The sequence below is a fragment of the Trachymyrmex septentrionalis genome, unplaced genomic scaffold, assembly GCF_001594115.1.
Source record: "Trachymyrmex septentrionalis isolate Tsep2-gDNA-1 unplaced genomic scaffold, Tsep1.0 scaffold43, whole genome shotgun sequence".
NCBI classification, from domain to species: Eukaryota; Metazoa; Arthropoda; class Insecta; order Hymenoptera; family Formicidae; genus Trachymyrmex; species Trachymyrmex septentrionalis.
Window position 1 is genome coordinate 531,202 of NW_017305601.1, and position 20,000 is coordinate 551,201.

At 35.7% G+C, this 20,000-nt stretch overlaps 1 protein-coding gene across 1 annotated transcript in view; it reads left to right on the forward strand.

Annotated features, from left to right (window-relative positions):
- The window catches only part of LOC108751280, a 39,830-nt gene that overhangs the window by 7,523 nt on the left and 12,307 nt on the right, over positions 1–20,000 (forward strand). The window contains exons 3-5 of the mRNA XM_018491371.1: positions 6,114–6,381; positions 11,479–11,576; positions 12,722–12,874. Coding sequence (XP_018346873.1) covers positions 6,114–6,381; positions 11,479–11,576; positions 12,722–12,874 — 519 coding nt within the window. The remainder of the gene's footprint in view (positions 1–6,113; positions 6,382–11,478; positions 11,577–12,721; positions 12,875–20,000) is intronic.

Consider the following 20,000-nt stretch of genomic DNA (forward strand, 5'->3'; position numbering starts at 1 on the left):
GTCGCGTTACGTTCGGCCCGATGCTCGGCCAGAAGCGCAACATGTTCTCGACTGATTGCACGAGGGTGACGCACGAGAAAGCGGGTCGACCCCAGTCGATGCCGTTGTCGATAAGGCTTCCGCCAGCAATTGGAGAATTCAATTGACACTTTGGCCTTTTAATTCGTATTTCGCGATAAGCTTGTTCTCTGTCGCAATTAAAACGCACGTCAATTCTGACTGATAACGAAATCTCGCGTGTTTGTCGTATTCAGTAGTCAATAAAGAAAAAAAGAGAAAAGAATCGCATCACGATCTCGAGAGCAATCGTGAAAGGGAAAAGAGAAGGATCAGTCGTTCGTCCGACCGCGCCCCGCTTTTCCAGATCGCTTTCGCGCATCCCGGATCGGCGTCCTCGATGCCGACCCATCGTTTCGATTGCCAAGCTTCGCCGCTGCTTCCTGGCGGATCCAAGGCTTCCTCGGGCTTGCTAATGGCTGCACGTTGATTCGCTGCATAGAGTGAGTATGTGACTTCGAGGGTATCTGAGAAACTGCGTCATGCATGTCGTAATCAAAAACATAAAGCACCATCCGTGTGTAAAATTGTCGACAAAAATGAAAGAGATAGGACGCGAAGACGGCCAGTTTCTATCTCTTTCTATTCAACCAATCACAGTATCTTGGAAAGAGAGAGCGATTTGTCATCTTCACGCTCCTCTCTCGTTTTTGTTGATCACATTTCGTATATTTCGATATGGATGACGCAGTCCATGCTCTTATGCCTTTGGTTACAATCTGCGCGAGATAGTCTCTTATCTTCTTCGCACACATATATATATACACAGATACACACGCAGTGTGCGCTTTTAAACTGCAATTGTACAGAGTGCAATATTCACTTAGTTATCGAATTTTTTTCCCGACGGAGTCTTTGAAGGGGTCGCGCTCGCCATGGATTTTCCGTGTGTTATAACAATAAAAAATTTCTCAAGATGTGAGTCTCAAATATAACGAAACTTCATCTTTTCTTTAGTTCCTCTACCGAATAGAGCTTTGTTTCGACAGATATATAATTGGAGAATCGATCGTAGATATTTAATGTGAAAAATTAAAAAACTTTTTATTGTGAGCAATCCCTTCGACATTTTCGTTGGAGAGAAATCGATTCCAAATTGCCTCAAAGGGCTCATAGATGAAAGCCAGCGCATACGTGTCACAGTTTTCCACTATATCGCTTTGTATCGCAAATAGCTTTAAGCTACACGCTCGCTCGCAGCGAGCATCGCGCGAGCTTCAGCTTCGTTCCATAATCGTAATCGGGGTGTAATCTGGGCGCTTTAAACATCCGTTGTACACAAGTACGGCTCGCGATTTCAACCCTCCATCCCTCCCATATAAAGTAAGCAGTAATAACAACGTCAACGCAGGATAATCAATTTCCGTAGTGTTGGTTTCCAATAAAATTGAATACTTCCGCGCACAGAAAGGCTTAATTAATCCCCTCTACTCATGAGGGCATCCGTCTCTCTCGCTTTGGCAACAAACGGACACGAGGATTGGTGTTGTTATCAGAAGTGCGCTTTACAGCGCGGAGAAGTGTTTCAGTTTTCTAATATCTTTAGCCGACTCGATATCAAAAGCTCGTTATGGAAAAGCTGCTTCTGAGCAGCTTTACGGCGATTTTACGCTTATTTGCAATTTGTCTGATAACTTTGCCGATCGCGAGTCGTGTCATTGCGATAGATCTCGCATGTGAAGAGAAATTGTTGAATACGGCGCTAATAACGTGATTCCACCGTATATTGCTTGCTAAATCTTGTAGCGATCATGAATAAAAAAATTATTTTAAGTTTCGAAGAAGAATATAATCGAATTAAAGTTTAAAGTGACTTATGTTCATTTCTATGTAGAATAATTTTCTTTCAAATGTAGAATAATTTTAATCTTAATTAATCTTAATTAATTTACTTTTCAATTTTTTCAAGAGTTCTAAGATTAAAATTAATCTATATAGGTAGAAATGGATATTGATTCTTAAATATCTCATTACGGAAACAATACACTGGCGTATGGCATATCCGATCCAATTCAATTGTTTATAACTTTCATAAAAAAGAACATATTTTTATATAAAATGTATTTATATAAAACATTTTTTTTCAATCGAAAATAACGGAACCAAGCAAATGTACGCATCTTCACTAATAAAAAAAGTTATAAGCGATGGAAAAAGCATTGGGGAAAAATCGGGTGTGTCAATTTATATCGAAAAGGTACAAGGTGTCCAAAGATTAATCAATTATACACTAATAAAGTATTATTTGAGTCTCTCAAAGGCCAACTGATTAATTTATTTTTGTAATTTTTTATAACATATATAACCGAGCACGCAACTTATTATTTTATTTGTTTCATTTTATTACACAGAATAGTTTAACCTCTGTGGGTATTATTTATTAATAGTTAAATGAAATGTATATATTTTATATGTTAAAATAAATGGAATGTATTCCATATGTTATATATGCATTTATGTTTTTATTCTGTTAATTCTAGGGAAAATTTTCGTGTAAATGTTCGCGCTTATTTAAAGTATCATTCAGATTGCATGTTATATTTCCTTTTTGTTATATTGCCCGTGTATGTTTTTGGATTTTTATGTCGACTGCAACAGTATTAATTAACGTATGTGTCATGCATTTATTTCGATTTTATTTTAACTTTATTGCTTTGTACCAATTACATTGTATAATAATTAACTTTAATTTTAAATGTGTTCTATACAAATGATCGTTTTCATTAACTTAGAGGTATGCAATGAGAATGCATATTCAAAAGAGCCAATGAAATTATCAGGAGTACGCTTTGTAATCGCATCCGCATTCCTCCGTTACATTCTCTTTAGCATCAAATTTAATTCCCATCGATCATGTGACGTTCGCCCCAGATTGTTGCTCGTACACATATATAGATAGATATATAGATAAATAGATAGATAGATAGATAGAGAGAGAGAGAGAGAGAAAGAGAGAAAGAAAGAGGGAAACAGTATCTTAAAAATTTGCACTCATATCCAATTAATTTAAAGTTTATTCGATTGATCGATCGAACAAAATAAATACGATCCTTATTTCCTTAAATTTTCACTTTCTCTTTTGAAATATCAAGCATCAGAAGCTTTAAATATCAAAATTTCCGAAAAAATGGAGATTCGTGAAAGTGTATTTCAGAAAATGAGGATAAAAATCTTGCGAAGAGATCCTCCAATTCTTGTCTCGATTCGCCAGCATTTCAATCCTTTCTCACGATTCTTCTCTTGGATTTTCGGTTTCTCGATTCGTTAGTTCGTACAATCGTATTATAGTGCGATTCTTAGTATCATCAGGGATTTCCACGATGTTCCAGGATTGGCCGAAGCGGAACGCGAGAACACATCTACTTTGGAATTGAGCTGCATGTTCACAATAGATAACACAATAGTCCAATACCATTAGTTTACTCACACGTGTGTTCACCACCCTTAAACGTATCATGGAGTGTAACGTCAATGTGACTTAGTGGTTTCCAAAGTTTTTGTGGATATCACTTCGTTAGTTCCGTAAACTCTCATTAGTTGAAAAAGGTATATGATAAACTGCTATTTGCTTGATTCAGGGGATACTTTATTTTAATTTAATATTATTTCCACAAATGTTTGAACAAAATATAATTTATTTAGAAGAGAATTTAGATGCAAGATCAATTTAGTTCAGAATAAATGGATGGAAGCTCAATCTCAAAACAAAGTTGGCATTCTCGATAATGTAATGTAACGTACAGAGACAGAGAGAGAGAGAGAAAGAGAGAGGCAGAAAGAGGGAGAGAGATAGAGAGAGAGAGGAGAGGGGAGAGGGTAGACAAAGCGCGCTGTTGCAATTAGCTGCCTGCGGGGTAGCTACCCCTTTCTTGTCCTTAGCAGCAAGGTAACACGCCATTACATTATGTATCAACAACGTTGTGTAGTGCAGTTTATTACCGTGTTACATTGTTACTATGCACGAAGGCGAAGGATAGCACATTGTATGCAATGGCATCACAGCCCTTTGGCCTGAACTTAGATTCTCAAAGGATCTTAAGATGTACTGCATTCCATCTTGAAAAGACGAAAAATCGATCGAGCACCGTAAACATTTAAACATTTAAAAAATAAAAGTAACATAGGATATTAAAAAGTAACAAAAGATTCTAAAATGTCTCTTCTAAATTTTACTTCTTAAAAAATTCTAAAAATCTAAAAATTCGAAGAAACGGATAAATGAGTGATTAAATTATGAGGCCATTATTTTTTCATTTAAAAACTGGGATGATGTGGGAGTCATTAAAAAGCTATACCAATCGTAAAGAGATTTATATGATTTATTGATTACTTATTTCCAGGGCACATTAGGCGACAATCCCCCTTTTTCGTCTCGATGTGATATTAATAGCACGGCGCGCCTATTTCGTATTTTACAGCAATCGTGGTTTCCTCCCGTTGCGTTGACGAGAAGAAAAGTGTATCAGCGGGCCATTAATTTCTCCTTAATATGTAGGCGCGTGTACAAAATCAGACGTTATTCAGAGAGACAGTGTCGTTCCCGATAGAGGCTTTTGACTTTGCTATCTTCGAGATCGACATCAAAGAGCCGCAACGAAGTCAGACTTACTCGTTGCGATCGCTTAACCCTTTTCTCCTTCCCCCTTTCACCCTCTTTCCATCTTCCTCTGTCTGCCATGAATTCTAGAGATAACGAGGTGAGAAATGAAACGGAACGCAACGAATGCAAGTCCCTTTATTTTACCTCTGGGAACTTTCCTCGCTGTGGGAATTCCAGTTCCCACTGCGTTACGATTACGGGAGAACGAGGGCATTTCAATTTAACAGTGGAATACTCATGGCAATGAAATTGATCTACTTCAACGCACACCTCTTAACTCGCCCGTTGAGAAGTTTTATCGAAACATAATTGGAAATGAACTTTCATGTGAATAAAGCGAATCTTTTTTCGCTCGTTGTTCCGAAGGACTTTGAGAATTATTCAATTTGAGACGCTTATTAAAAATCAGACCACTAAAACGTGACCTGATTTTTCATAAGTGGGAGATCCTTATCTCTTGTGATTTTTAAAAGACGTGAGGGTCGACATCGATGCTAGATATTGCTGTTTTATTCCTCTTGGGAACTCGATAACGCAGAAAAATAGGATGCAAGAGAGAACATAACATTCTAATTGTTAAAAAAAAAGGGGGGAGGGAAATGGAAAAGGGAATTATGTGGATATTTACGTGGTGCTTTCTGTTATCGAGTTCGAATTGCATCCCCAAGTTCGCAATTGCGAAGCTTTGAACGGGAAAGGGAACTCTCTTTTTTTCTCACGGCTATGAATCGACTTCTATGACACTTCTCTGTTCTCGTGTCGCGTTTAATTACGAAGACCCGCCGGCCAGCTCGTTATCCGCCAGCTTGTCATTATTATCGCGATCGCGAAAGTTCGGACGTGCAGGACGACGTATCGTCGACAAGTCGGAAATAAAAGCTCGTCTCTCGTTGAACAGTTCCATCGAGCAATTCCGCGACGCACAATCGACCTGATAATGGATTTTTAATCGAATTCCCTATGGCTTCTGAATTCCAATTACACAACGATTACATTGACGCATCTGAATTAATTGTTAAATCGTTCCATCTCTCTGGGCTTTTACGGACGATTGAGTTATATCTTTTGATCCTTGAATTGTTACACTAGTTGCATGTGTCTTCGAACTTGTCAACTTGTCAAACCTACGGAACTTTTATTCTGAAATCTCGAACTGAAATCTTGAACCCTTTTATTCCAAAAGTCCTAAACATTCTTGAAAGATTATCGGATTTTAAAAACTTCAGAGAACCTCTTGATTAAAACCCATTTTAATTTTCTACTTTGAATCTTGTATCTTGAAGCAAGCTTTTAGATTCCTTATCTTTTTTTATATTATAATTGTGCTTGTGACTGTGCTTGATTTTAAAAATTAATTTCTGAAATTCTTCACGTGCGCATGAAACATATTTGATTTTCCAATTCGAAAAAAATCATTCGGCAATCGACAATTTATTTTCCACGGCGATCCTTCCAGTATGTCGCCGCGCAACGGCTCCTGCGTGGCAGAAGTGAGTTCCGTGAGGAGCCTCTCGTCGGACGATGTTTCGGGGACAAAAGCGAACCGGAAGAAGTCGTGCTGGGCCCGCGCGACCGATCCGGCCCATCGTCGCGGTCGACGAATCCAGCTGCTGCAAATGCTGGTGCTGCCTTTCATACCAATCCTCGCTCTGATCGTGCAGACCGCGAATACCCTGCACGATATCCTGATTTACCGTCAGGAGGTGTCCGACATAGAGACGCAGGTGAGCGAATCAAGTTGCCCTTCGAGAATTGCTAATTAAGACGAGAAGAGTCGAGCGGTCATTGGTGACCGTTTCTATTTCTTAGATTAATATTATATTTTTTGTATAAAAGATACAGCCTTGAGCCATAAGTATGAAATACCCTCAATTTATTACATTCTCTTGAAAAAGACGCACTGAGAAAAATATCTGGTTGAAAATAGACAAACCAAAAAATTCTGATCATATCAATCAGAGTGAGAATTCCGATTAACTAGAATTCTAGTAGATTTAACTAGAAAATTCGTCCATCTTTAAACAGAATTCCAGTTAATCTAACCACATTTTTTTCAGTACGATATAAAAGCCAAAGAAAAATTAACAGAATATTATAATTGTTAAAAAATAATATTATTTTGCGACAAAATTATTTCTTAATTTATTTTTTATTAGATATAAAATGTTTATGTCTCAATTTGAGAATATTTTATATTTATGGTCAAGACTGTAGGATTCTGAAATTTCTTGACTTTCCTATAATTACGTCCCTTATATTGATGAAATATCTCATTTTTCATCATTTTCTTTTTCAATTTATTTGCTTGGTCCTTTTAGTGAGTAAGACATGTTGGTACTTTTAGTATCAATCACCTTTGTGTTTTGATATTGAAATCACAAGATCGATGGTGTGTCCTCTCTTTGCTTTTTATAGAAAATTTGTGTTCCTGACTTTAACGAAAAGTATAGTCTACATTTATACGAATTGATTCCATTATCTGCGGCAAAATGTCGGCTCTGAAGTTTCTCCAAGAGTCCATATATTAAAGCAATTTAGAAACAGTTCTGCAGCATCTCCCTCATATATATTCTATGTGAGTTTCGCGGAAACTCCAGTTTTACAAATTGCTAGTTCAGCATTGTCTGAAGTAACAGGCGAAAAGTTCCACGTGCTCTTGCGCCCGCTCACGTTGCGCCCTGATAATTATGTAAAGAGCGCAATTAGGCTGGGCTGGTATAATTCACTGGTGATCGATCGACGGCGACGGTTCGTTTGAGGGTAACGAGAGAATGAACAAATACACCGCACCTACGCGCTTCAACGTCTGCGAATAGCATCGCGACATAATCGAGGCGTTTCTGCTTGAAGTACAAGCCTCACGACTACAGTTCCTTCTTTACTTTAATTTAAAGAGGTAAAAAGAAGGTATATGACTAATTTTACGATCCATTATAAGAACATGAAATTAATTAGTTGAAGAGAGAGTCAACAACAATAAGTCCCATTTTCAAATCCCTTTTTCAATTAACTCTAAGAAAAGATCTAAAAGGAGAAATTTGTTGTCACGTTATAATCAGGGAGCCGATAATAATATTGACTGATTAATTTTATGATATAATATAAAAACTAATATAAGAACGTAAAATTAATTTATTAATTAGAACCAACAAGAATAAATCAGTCTTATTTTCAAATTCCTTTCTCAGCTCTAAGGAAAGATCTAAAAAGAAAAATTTATTTGTTACGTTATAATCATAAAGATGCAGTAATGATGTGCAAAAGTAACGGGGAAGAATTTCAATAATGTACCCTGCTAAAAGCATGCTAAAATTTAATGTAATTTACAACGAGGAAGAAAATAAGTGACTCTGCTCGCGCTTCGCTTTGCAAGATCGAAGCGCAAGCTTGCACGAGCTTTGATCGCTGCATGCGGTCGCAATTTCGTGATCAAGTGATAGAGTATTGGTTCGTCGTTTATCAGCTCTCATAGAGTTACGGATGGCTACAGTGATGAACGATTTCGCTCTTCCTCTCTGTGGAGTGAGAAGTTCGCAGGGCTGTTGTTAATGAAAACGTCGGACACTCGTTGGAAATCGCATTCGATTCGATTTCCGATTCGAGCGACGGTGTCCGGCACGGCACAAGAAATTACGTTACAGCCGTTCTCGCGCGACGAGCTGGCTATTTTTATTTTATTCTCTCACGCACGTTCGGATTATCGACTTGCATATACATGCCGCCATCGTCGCCCTTTTACTACTTCGAGGCGAGATGCGCATGCAAGGGATGATGAAATAAAATAAGAAGAGAGCGAGATGGGGGGGACAATGACGTAACTGATGTTTAGTCGGCCATCGCAGGGAAAACATAACTGAGAATAGCAAATTTTAAATTTATAAAATTTTCTTTGATAAGCACTGAAAAACGATACTTTATTTTGTTCTTAATAAAACAGAAATATTATGATTCGAAAAATTCTTTATATTTTATTATTTTTACGAATATATGTACTTCAATTGTCATTTACGGCCAGGTTTATTACATTTAAGATATTAAATTTCTCATTAAATTTATTAGATTTTTCTTAACAAAAAATAAATTTCGTCTGTGAAAAATATTTTTACATATCTATGGCTAGTTAAATATAAAGTCGTAACGTATGTACGCTAATTGAGTTTAAGATACCAAATAATTTCACGCTTAGTTTCTTAAATTTATGTCAATTTTAATCTCATTAGGAGAGTACATTAAGCAGCAAGTCAATTTTGATCAACCATAATACGTGGGCCATTGTCTTAATTGTAAATTATTCGTGGCGCTTTTCCTTCGTGGAGAGAAAATTTCCACTGCTCTCTGTCTAATCGCCTTGTCCACAAGGATATTAGACACGATTCTCCTGCGAGCGAAAGGTCGATCAAATCGAAATTCATCGCAATGTTGGCTGCGAGAACAACGGTCTTCGATCTCGAGTTTGTTTGACAAACGTCGCAAGAATGGTCGCCATTGTCGGTGATGTCGTCGGGTATACGTATGTTTGCGATCGTACTCACGTTCTGTATAACCGATGAGCGTTTCGCATACTCATCGATGCACCTCGCTCTCTGCGACATACCCCCTATAATTCTACATTGTATAAGAAGCATTGAGAATTCTTCTTTCAGCTCAGAACCAGATTTAAAAAGATTCCTGGGCATTATATTTTTTTAATTTTTGTAACACTGCAGATTTGTTAATTTTCGTAACATAAAATTTTGTCGCAACGAATATTATTTAAATTAATAATGAGAATTTAACGTTACAAATTATTTTTTATCAATTATTCTATACATCTGTGTGATGACAAGCTAAATGATAACAGAACGAACACGATAACAGAATGAATACATTATAGAGAATGAAAATCTGATGCCGGAGGCTGCAGTTCGGAATGACAGGAATAATCTAGGGCACCAAAAAATTATGGAAAAGAAACATCGAGACTTTTGTTGAATCAGATACTTTTTGTAAAACTAAGAAATTTAAATGAAAACTGAAAATTGAAAAGAAGATATGTAATTTTATAAAAAGGATATATCTTTCACGATAGAATTTTTTTCCAAAAAGAACGGCTACATACTTAATCCTTAAAACGCCATATTATGGAAACGATACACTGCAGTATGATATACCCGAATCGATCGTTTGTAACTTTTATAAACATATTGTAAAAAAAATGTTCTTTAATCGAAATATCAGACATTAAGGAATACCTATAACGGTACTAAATGTATATATATCTTCATCGATAAAAAAGTTATAAGTAATGGAAAGAGAGTATTGAAAAAACATTGGAAAAAGAAAGCCATTGAAAAAAAGTCATCGTTTAAAAGTTAAGAACAAGTGAGATCGAGAAGACTTAAAAAAGCAGAAATGGTTACAAGAATCTTTAAGAATTCATATATAAGTGCTGCAATAAAAATTGTGAGTTTTAAGTCGGATGCAGCGATTATTAAAATCAGCGTACGAACTACTGCCAAGTGTACGTTCGTTCTGGCTTTAGTCTGATCCTTACAGAAACTTCGCTGAGACCTCGTCGGAGCAATGAGGATAAGCAGGACGACCTCTGACCCGGCTTGAGAAGCCAGGATGCCAGGCTGATCTGGCTTAAAAAGTTCGTGGCACGCTAGCAGAGCCGCGGATTATTCCGTGGTATACGAGCGCTTTATTGACAAAGAGCAAGTTGGCAAAGAACTTTCTGTTATAGTTAGTGAGCTTACGGAGGTGCTAGATCTTCGACGAAAGATCCTCGCTTGATGAGAGAGAATCCTTATTTCTCTGGCGAAAATTTTTGTTCCAGAGGGATAGGAACGTCAACGGTGCTTCGGCGAGATACTTAATTGCGATTGCTGTGCAATTTGCAACCACGCTAATAATTATCTTGGATCGTAAAACGATTTTATCACCGGTGTTAATACAATATTGTTCGTCGCCGTGAGCCGTGAGATTGAAATGAAAATGTAGGCTCGAGCTTAGACTGATGAGATTCTTTAATATAATGCGGTTAACAGGTGAGAATTTGTAAGGGATCCTCATGAGCAGATTTATGACACTCAAGTTTCTATTCAATCGAAAACAATCTGTTCAGAAATTTAACGATTTAGAATCGAGAATTATTAAAGATGAAGATTCCTACATCGAGATAAATCTCCATGTAACGGAATATCCATCGCCAATGACGCAAAACAAGCAATGAGTAGGCTGATTTGTTTTTCAAATCCACGAGTAGCAAATAAGAGCCGAGAAAAAGCTTCAGGTGTGCTTCAGTAGAGATGAAATGATTGCGAATCCCAAAAGTGATAGTGACACTTTCCAGGCACTCGGGACTTGAAGTAGCAATTGAATATATGTTTTGGAAATACTCGGTCTCTCGAAACTCGAGACTCTCCACTTGGTCTTTTCGTGTCTTACAATTAACTCTGTCTTTTAACGGAAGTTCCGCGAGAACAAACGTCGGACCATTATCTCGATAAAGACGACTATCTCCTTCATATAGAAGTATCCAACACAGGAAGTATTGGATCAGCCGAACTTAGAAAATTTTTTGAAATGTTAGAACAGAGTTCCTTTAAATTTTTAAAGACAGCATCATCTCATTATAAAAGAAAAAATATTTTTTTACTGATTTTTTTTGCTCAAAAATGTCTTGTAAGTGAAGAATATATCAAATATGCAACATTTGTCCCTACAAAAGATTAAAAAGAATTCCCTTCCAAAGTGTACTTCTTTGTAAAAATTAGGGTTCTATGATGATAGATACGCTATTTTTTACATTTTCGATACATATTCAATGATAATTGCAGGTGACGATAGCGACGGATCTGGGCAAAATGGTCACCAGGATGCAGCTGGAAAGATCCGAAGTGGCTTTTTTCATCTATACCAACGGCAATACATTGAGGTACTGGTTATTTTCCCAGTTTTCATCGATAGATGAAATTTGTATTTTTGTAGAAAACAAGGTACGATAACTCTGATTTGTTTTCTATCGCGTTTGATTAGATAATAATACAATTTAATTCCCTTTTCAGTTCGTTTATTTTCGCATTTCTGATACGCTTCGTGTAATTATTGCTCGAACGAAACGTTCACAAGTCCCATTGATCCGACCACGTGATCGTGCCACAGCGACGAAATGCGAAATCTCTTCCTCGAACGAGAGCGCGAGGAAATGCTTTCCATTGCATTTCGCGTGATGAGAATGAATGGCTTTCTCGAGTTTCGCAATCGAGACGACGGAATGCGACACATTTCTGCAAAAACAAACGCTTCGCGGAATACTGAAGTAGTCGTGACAATCGTTCGAAAAGCTCTGTGAATTGACTAAAAACAATACTGCTCGGTGGTGCGCTGTTTGATTTTGTTTGATTTGGAATATTTTCGTAACGTATATACTTTTTGTAACTATATCTCTTGGTAGATTTTTTTCTGTAAGGCTTTAAGCTGTCGACACTTTTTGCGCAAGCCCATCCAAATTTTTAGAAATATATGTTTCAGAAATGCGAAAAATATTTAATTAATTGGTATAATTCATACATTAGTTTTAACATATAAAGAATAAAGATGATTCTTTTTATAAAATAATCTTGGCTATAAGAGTATATATATATAAAAAGCACCCCCACAAATTGACGTAAACGTTCCATATCTAACAAAAAATAAATTAAAAAATAATATTTATTTTTATTAGCAATTTTATTTTGTTAAGTCTCTCGTTCGGCTCTCTTTATATTACGGCCTTTTCCAAGAAAATGCAATAAATCGAGAATTACATACTTATGGCTAAGATAATTAATTAATTGTTGCAATTAATAGTTTAAAATTGTTTTATTTTTCTCCTCGTGATTAATTACCTCGTAATTAATAACAATATAACATACTTCTTTAATTACCTAATAATATAACAATATACATGGTTTTCTATAATATGTTATTTTTATGTGCTCTCAACGTACGGTCACTTCGCTTGATACGCTTAGGAAACTTCGTCCCAATGAGAATTACATATTCCTCCCTAATTCACTTTACCCAATGCTCGGCAACTAGGTCGAACCTGACGCAGAGATTCGCCATAACCGACCAGGATCTCCATAACATGAGCACGTGGCCACTAGTATCTGTGCCCAGGGACGAAAGCAAGACGCAAACGTACGACGTGGTGAGCAAGGAGGCCTTCCAGGCACGCCTGGAGGACTTCAGGTAAATTGAATCGATCCGTACGAAGGTCGTGTCCGAACATCATCCCCCACAAAGGAGGCCAACAACCGTGAAATCGCGTCCTGAACAAAATTCTGACCTTAGCTCGTTGGATCAGCCGACCATCTCGCTTGGCTGAATCTCGATCAATTAGGGGCAGACACACGGAGGAGAAAAGTGAAAATTGTAGCTGAAAGTTTAACGACAAAGTTCGTCACAATTGGATATTAGAAACTTCTCGCGGTCGCGCGATCCGCAATTTTCAACTTCGTTAAAAAGATTGTGCCCTAAATTTAATCAAACGTTGCATATCTAAAATTTATCTGATATCGAAGAAATAGTAGACACATCGCAACTATGCACAGCGTGATTCTTAATAATCACCTAATTTTTTTCAAACCTTTAGAGTGTTTTTACACTCTAATTAACATCGCTATTATTAAATCATATTATATGTTATTGATTGTTTCCGGATTTATTAGGATTTGAGAATATTCTAAATATGGATTTAATCAAAATTTTCTGAAAAAAAGTAAATAGAAATCAAACAAATATTTAAACAAAACAAGCGCGTTAAGCAGTTTATTTATTATTACAGTACTTCTCAAAAATAAAGATTTTAATTAATATATCGCTTTTTAATTGTGAATTTTCGATGGAATTGCATATTTAAAAGTTCGTAAAGAATAACTGTTAAAAAAGAAAGAAAATATCTTAAACAATATCCGTATAAAACGATATTTTACAACAATTCATTTTTTGCCGCTGGGCAAATATTGTTGTAAAAACATCCCAGGTATTCCCAGACTATGTCTAGATTAAAGAAACAGGTGGAGAGAGAGGAAAAAAAAGAAAGTAAGGAATAAAATGTTTTGTGTTCACGGTGTCGGCATATATACCCCGTGCGCGGGAATTGAATTCCTCATGCGCGGGCAATCTTTACCTAATTAACTTAAGAGCCCCCTCCCCCCACGCGCACGTGAGTACACTTCGTAATAATTATACTGCATCGGTGTGGGAGGCGGCAACGCGACGCTCTTCGCAGGCGTAATTATTAAGACAAATTGCGACTCTCCGGCGCAAGCGAGTGGTATCGCTTTGAACATCGGTAACCGACAGTTAATTCCCACGTTGGCTTTTACCCCTTTTCCGCGCGCGAGCACGACCACTGAACCACCCGCTGGATGGAAAGTTACGACGAAAGCTTCAGACCGTTCCCTCGAGCCCTCGTCCCGACACTTGTTGAATTTCCATTCAGAGTACGAGTGGGGAATTCTCCTCTCTTTCGCTATCCCTCCCTTTCTCCTACTTGGGCCTGCGTGGGCCACTAGCAAATACTTGCATAGACAATCATATTCCCCGAGTGGGAGTTCTTGATATCTAGGGGTCGATTGTGTATCTTGAAATGAGATGAAACTTACAAAAGTAAGCAAATTCACTAAGGCTGGGTTATTCCTAGGTTTATCTTTTGATAAACTTCAGCTCGCTACCTTACACTCTTACTCTCTTATGCTCTTACTCTTTTACTTTTTTGCTTATCCAATAGGTAAATTATCATTAACATAATTTATTTGAAACTGAAACGACCGCCCTAAGTGTTGATCAATAAAACTATAAATATTCTAGTGAATTTGCTTTTGTAATTTTCAACTCCTTTCAGGATACACAATCGCTTCCTTGATCATAAACTCAAAAACAATTTATTAAGCTGGCAGAATCGAAAATTCCAGGAAAAGCTAGTCCTCTTAATATTTAATATTCTTCTAATATTTTTTTTAATTAAAAAAAATTAATTAATCTCAATTGAATATGCAATATACATACATGAAAAGAACAATTTTGCATAAGTATCTAAAAATTTAGGTAGATACAATTTTAAAAATAATTTTGTTGGATTATTAAAATAATTATATATGACCATCAAATATAATGAGCAACGCTGCAAAAAGATTTTAATATTCTAGCAGTCAGCTTTGAAAAAAATTATTTTCAGGTCTGTGTCTAGCTAAATTTAAATATTTTCTCAAAACCATTATTTCTTTGTATGTTCTAAAAGGAGAAAAGATCATATAAATATTTCGTTAGGAAATATCTTTAAAACATGAATAAATGTACAATGAAAATTGATTGTACAAGAAATTCTCGATATTAGAAATTATAAAATGCTGAAGTAAATAAGTAAATTATATGTGAATGTTATATGTATTATAATAAAATTACTTAAATCATCAAAATTAATTTAAGTAGTATAAAATGAGATAATGAATAAATTTAAACTATATATATAAATAAATAAACAAAATAAACGGCGAAAGAAGAGTCATTAGGTTAAAAAACATTTAATTAATTAAAAATATTAGACTAAGATACATAAACCGATACGGAGCGGCGCATATAAATGTATAGATGTATAAAAATAATTAATTAAATTTAATTAATTAAATTTAAATTAATTAATTAAATGTTTTTTAACGTAATGACTCTTCTTTCGCCGTTTTTTTGTTTGTTTATTTATGTTATATTCAAGAGTCTTTACATCGTTGTTATTTATATATATAAAATAAAATAAGTATTTCGTACACTATTAAATCTATAGTGTCAAATTTAACTTAATATGAGTCGCCACTGCTCCTACTAAAGGTATCGTTATTTTTTATCAAAACGATAATTAAATTTGACACTATATCGTGTCAATTTTATACTATATAGTGTTAAATTGACACTGTATAGTGTCAAATATAACCATTAATTGTTTTAGTGCAAAATAATGATTGAGTAGGGGCAGTAGTGACTCACGTTAAGTTTTTGATACTATAGATTTAGTGTAGTAAATTCTAAAATTTACGCAATACTGCATCGGCTCTGCAAAAGATCTACAAAATTTTTTGATTTTATTCCTTTTATTTTCTATATAATGCACAAACACAAAAGTATTGAAATTTCTGGACGTAGATAGCGACACGATTCTATAATAGAACGCGGCATATCGGCAAGCGATATTTCATCGTTATTACTAGACGCGTGTCGCAAAGGGAGAGACCACCCTGTAACGGCGGAATGAGAAAGGGATTGGTATATCAAGTGGTACATCTTGAACATAAGATAGCGCATGGCGATACGACAAGACTGTCGCGGTCGTATTTTCTCGTGGAAATAGGATGGGGCGAAAAGGAAAACCGAGCGTCCATTTCTCGATAAAAGGAAAGAGAAACGAGCGAGATATAATTTTCCTATTGACCCCATAAAAGAAAACGACGGCATGTGGAAATACGGAGTTTTTTATGCTAGCTGCGTGAAGTACAGCGACTTTTCTTTCGAACCGACGGCGAGACCACTTCAATATTTTACATAAAAAGGTACAACCTTTTTTTTATTTCACCTCCCGAAGGGAGATGGAGTGGGAGTAGCGTTGACAGAATAGAAAAAAAAATCCGAGCTTTTAACGAGGTGAGGTTGCCGAAGCGGCAGATTGTGTGGCGAGGAAAAAATTCATTATTTTTAATTAGGAGCTTAAGGGCTTTAATTAGAATAAAGTGACATCGCGTTTCCAACTGATAGTGCAACTAGCAATCTCTTCGTGAAAATATCCGTGCGATTGTATCGACGAACGAAACATTGGAGCTTTCAGGATTACGGAGGTGTACGGCAAAAAGTTTCGCTTTAACGTTCGAAGAGTGGGGTCTTTTGACGATGAAAAATTCTCGGAAAATCTCTCGACGGTCTGAGTTTAATATTTCGATGGCGATTTAAACGACCATAAATGTGACAAAAATGTCGATGGATCTTTGAAGCAGTTGAAATTGAGAAAAAGTTATTACAAAACCATTAGTTGTATTAAATTATTTAAATATTATATATTTTGCCATTAATATAAAAAAAAAATGAATGGAGAGTCATTGATGTTGACATTTTAATTGAAAAATTGTTTAATTCGTAATCTTCCTTATTCAAATTACAAAACAGAAAACATAAAGTTGCGTTCAAAAAGTCTTATCTCTTTTTCGTCTTTTGAAAGAATCAACACACAAAAATTTTTCAATTAAAACGAATAGAGAAATCAATATAAAAATTTTAATTAAAAAATTGTTTAATTCGTAATTTCTCATACAAATTAAAAAAAAAAATTATTGACAAAAAACACAAAGGTGTTGTGTCTTAAGTTTTATTGTCCTACTTTTTTGCGTTCAACGAACGAAAGTTTCTCAATTAAAAAATGTGTTGGTCCGTTGACTTCTCAATTTAAGATTAAAAAATTCCGTCGCGCGTGGCTGGCGCACTTTTACGGTCGCTTTGACCAGACGATGGTACACGACGATTTAATTAACGTAATTTTGACGTTGAACGACGGGGCAATTTAATCGGAAACGCCCTCGTACACATCTCTCGATTAATCCTTTTCTCCTGTCGTCTAATTATATGTGTAGCGGAGGGTCAAAAGGCGTGGCGGAGACGAGCGAGCGACGTACACGCTTTTATAATAGTCCCCCGGCGTGTCGCATTCGACTTGTCGCATCGATTGACGGTAAAAATATTTAACCCTCATCCCCCTGCGTTTCCATGGCCAAGCGGACCTCGCAAAATTGAATGCAAATGCTCCTGACGATCTTTTCAACGCTCAATTCCCAATGGAAATGTTTTTTCTAAGAATACATCGAGAATATATTGCCAAATATTAGTATAAAATTTTATTCTTGTTAGCTTTACAGACTCATAAAAATAAGATCGAGAAAGAAGTCCTCTGTTGCCAATTAAATCTCCGAAACTTTGATTAATTATGCAATAATTACGTCGCGCGGACTTTCTTTGGTCGATTATGAAACGCGTTACGCAAACGAGAGAAGTAATAGTTTCTTTCTGTTTTTTCTTTTCGTAGGACGGATCGTTCCTTCACTTTGTTCCGCTGAATTCTACTTTACATATGCGGTCACATTGAAATCGAGCCGATTCCAATGTGTCGTGGTCGAATGTTTATAAAAGGCTCGTTTTTCATTCCGTCGGAGCGAAAACGTTGAGTGCAAACCTCAGTCTGGCATGTACGTTCGATAAATCGATAGAGCGATAAAGTATCGATATGGAAAGGTTGATTGTGCGCATACGGTCGCCAACGGGTATAAAGACATAGAATATTTTGTACGAGACCGCCTACGCTCTTTTTTCCTCTCTCTTTTACCTACCAGCACTCTTTTCACTACGTTGGCACTACAATTGGAACTCGCTTTCCATCAACATCATGGAATCCAAAACATTCAGCGCATTTAAACGAGCACTCTTCAATCATCTTCAGCGACACGAGACAAATTCTAATTTCTTTTTTTATTTTTATTTCTTTTTTTTTCTTAATTTCATATATAATTTAATATAATTTTATATATAATTATATTGTATATATACTTTTATATGTAAGTTTCTATATAATTATATGCAATTATATATAAAATATGTCCATTTATACAGAATTATATATATTTTTAAGTAATTTTATATAATTATATATAAAACATTTTTTTCCGGGAATTCTGTAATGTTTAATTATTTTCGTATTTTATTTGTATTATATTACTTTAATTATTTGTACAATTTTATTCTTAAACTTTTCCTTTATATTTATTTAGTTCTTAGAGGACTTGTCCTGAAATAATAAATCTATTTATCTTTCTCTTCCTTTGTCCCTCCCTTTTCTAGTGATACAACAATGTGCCGATCCTAACTTGTGCCTCGAAATTGTGCGACGGAAACTTTAATTTCGACTTTGTTTTATTGTGTGACATAATTGTGAATACCTCAACCGAATCGATTGAAAATATGAAATACACTGTTATCAAGCATCGCGGTTTACCAATGGAAATGCGAAAGGTCACAATGCGGAGATGAAAACATTTTTCGAAATAATTAGAGCATCCCTCATCGCCAATCGGTTTCGATAAGCGGAATTTAGCGCGTTTATATCCCCTTTCAAAAAGATAATTTTGCGGAAGCTGGCGTGAAACGATGAAGCCCAGTCTGCTATTCGCAGTTAAAGTTGCAGGAAAATTATAAAAAGCCAAATTCTTGCTAACCCCGCAAAGATAATAAAATAGTAAGCCGTAAGCCTTAAGGAATTGACCAATCACAGTTGATTATTCTTCTCACATTCGACTGTGATTGATCGTATTTGCGGGGTAAGGGCAGCGTACCAGAAACCAGAAACATTGACTTATAATCTTGAGACAATGTATTATGATTTAAGTATTATGTCTTTAATAACACATAAGAACTATCTTATAATTTATGTTTTAAAAGCACTTGGTATTTATACACCTTTAAGATATAAGTTTTGTTAAGATAGTTCTTGTATTTTACTAAAGACATAAGATTTAAGTCATAAGACACTGTCTTAAGATTATAAGTCAACTTTCTGCTAAGGCCTTAAGGATGTACTTTGCAAGCCACTAAGGAAATCACCTGTTTTATTGATTCAGTAAGACCTATATGATTTATGTTATTGATATATCACTATACATTACTACATTAATATCGCACTCATACATGCGTACAAATTCTCTAATTGATCTTTTATATTAAGTATCTAGGTTTAATTTTAAGAACTCAACAATATCTATTCATCCCTATAGTCAATCTAATTAAGACTGTTTTATGAAAACTTTTACAAAAAGCAAATGATATGAATGTCTAAAGCTGATAAAAAACAATAATTTTATAAATTTTTGGCATAAAATCGACTAGTTTGGACTACATTTATACTTTAATTGTAGAAAATAATTTTTAAATCTGTGTGTAAAGGTAAATAAAAAAATACTTATTTGAAAAATAATTGGTAAAAAATATAGATGACTTTAGAATCTTCTTAAGTAGAAATAATGTGTCTTATTTATAAGAAAAATTTTTACATCGGCATGAGAAAATAATATGTATCTTCGCGGATCGAACAGGGAGGAACGGAAGCAGAAATAAGGCAGAAGGACCCGCGGCGGTTATCATACAACCACGCACACGGAAAACAGTTACGGCGCATTTGTGTCATCCCCCGATACGACCGATAGATAACAAGACACTAACAATCCTTCGGTTTTCTCAGTGAAGCCTGCGGGAAAAGGGCGGAGATTCTGTGAGCCGATCGATACAGAAAGCC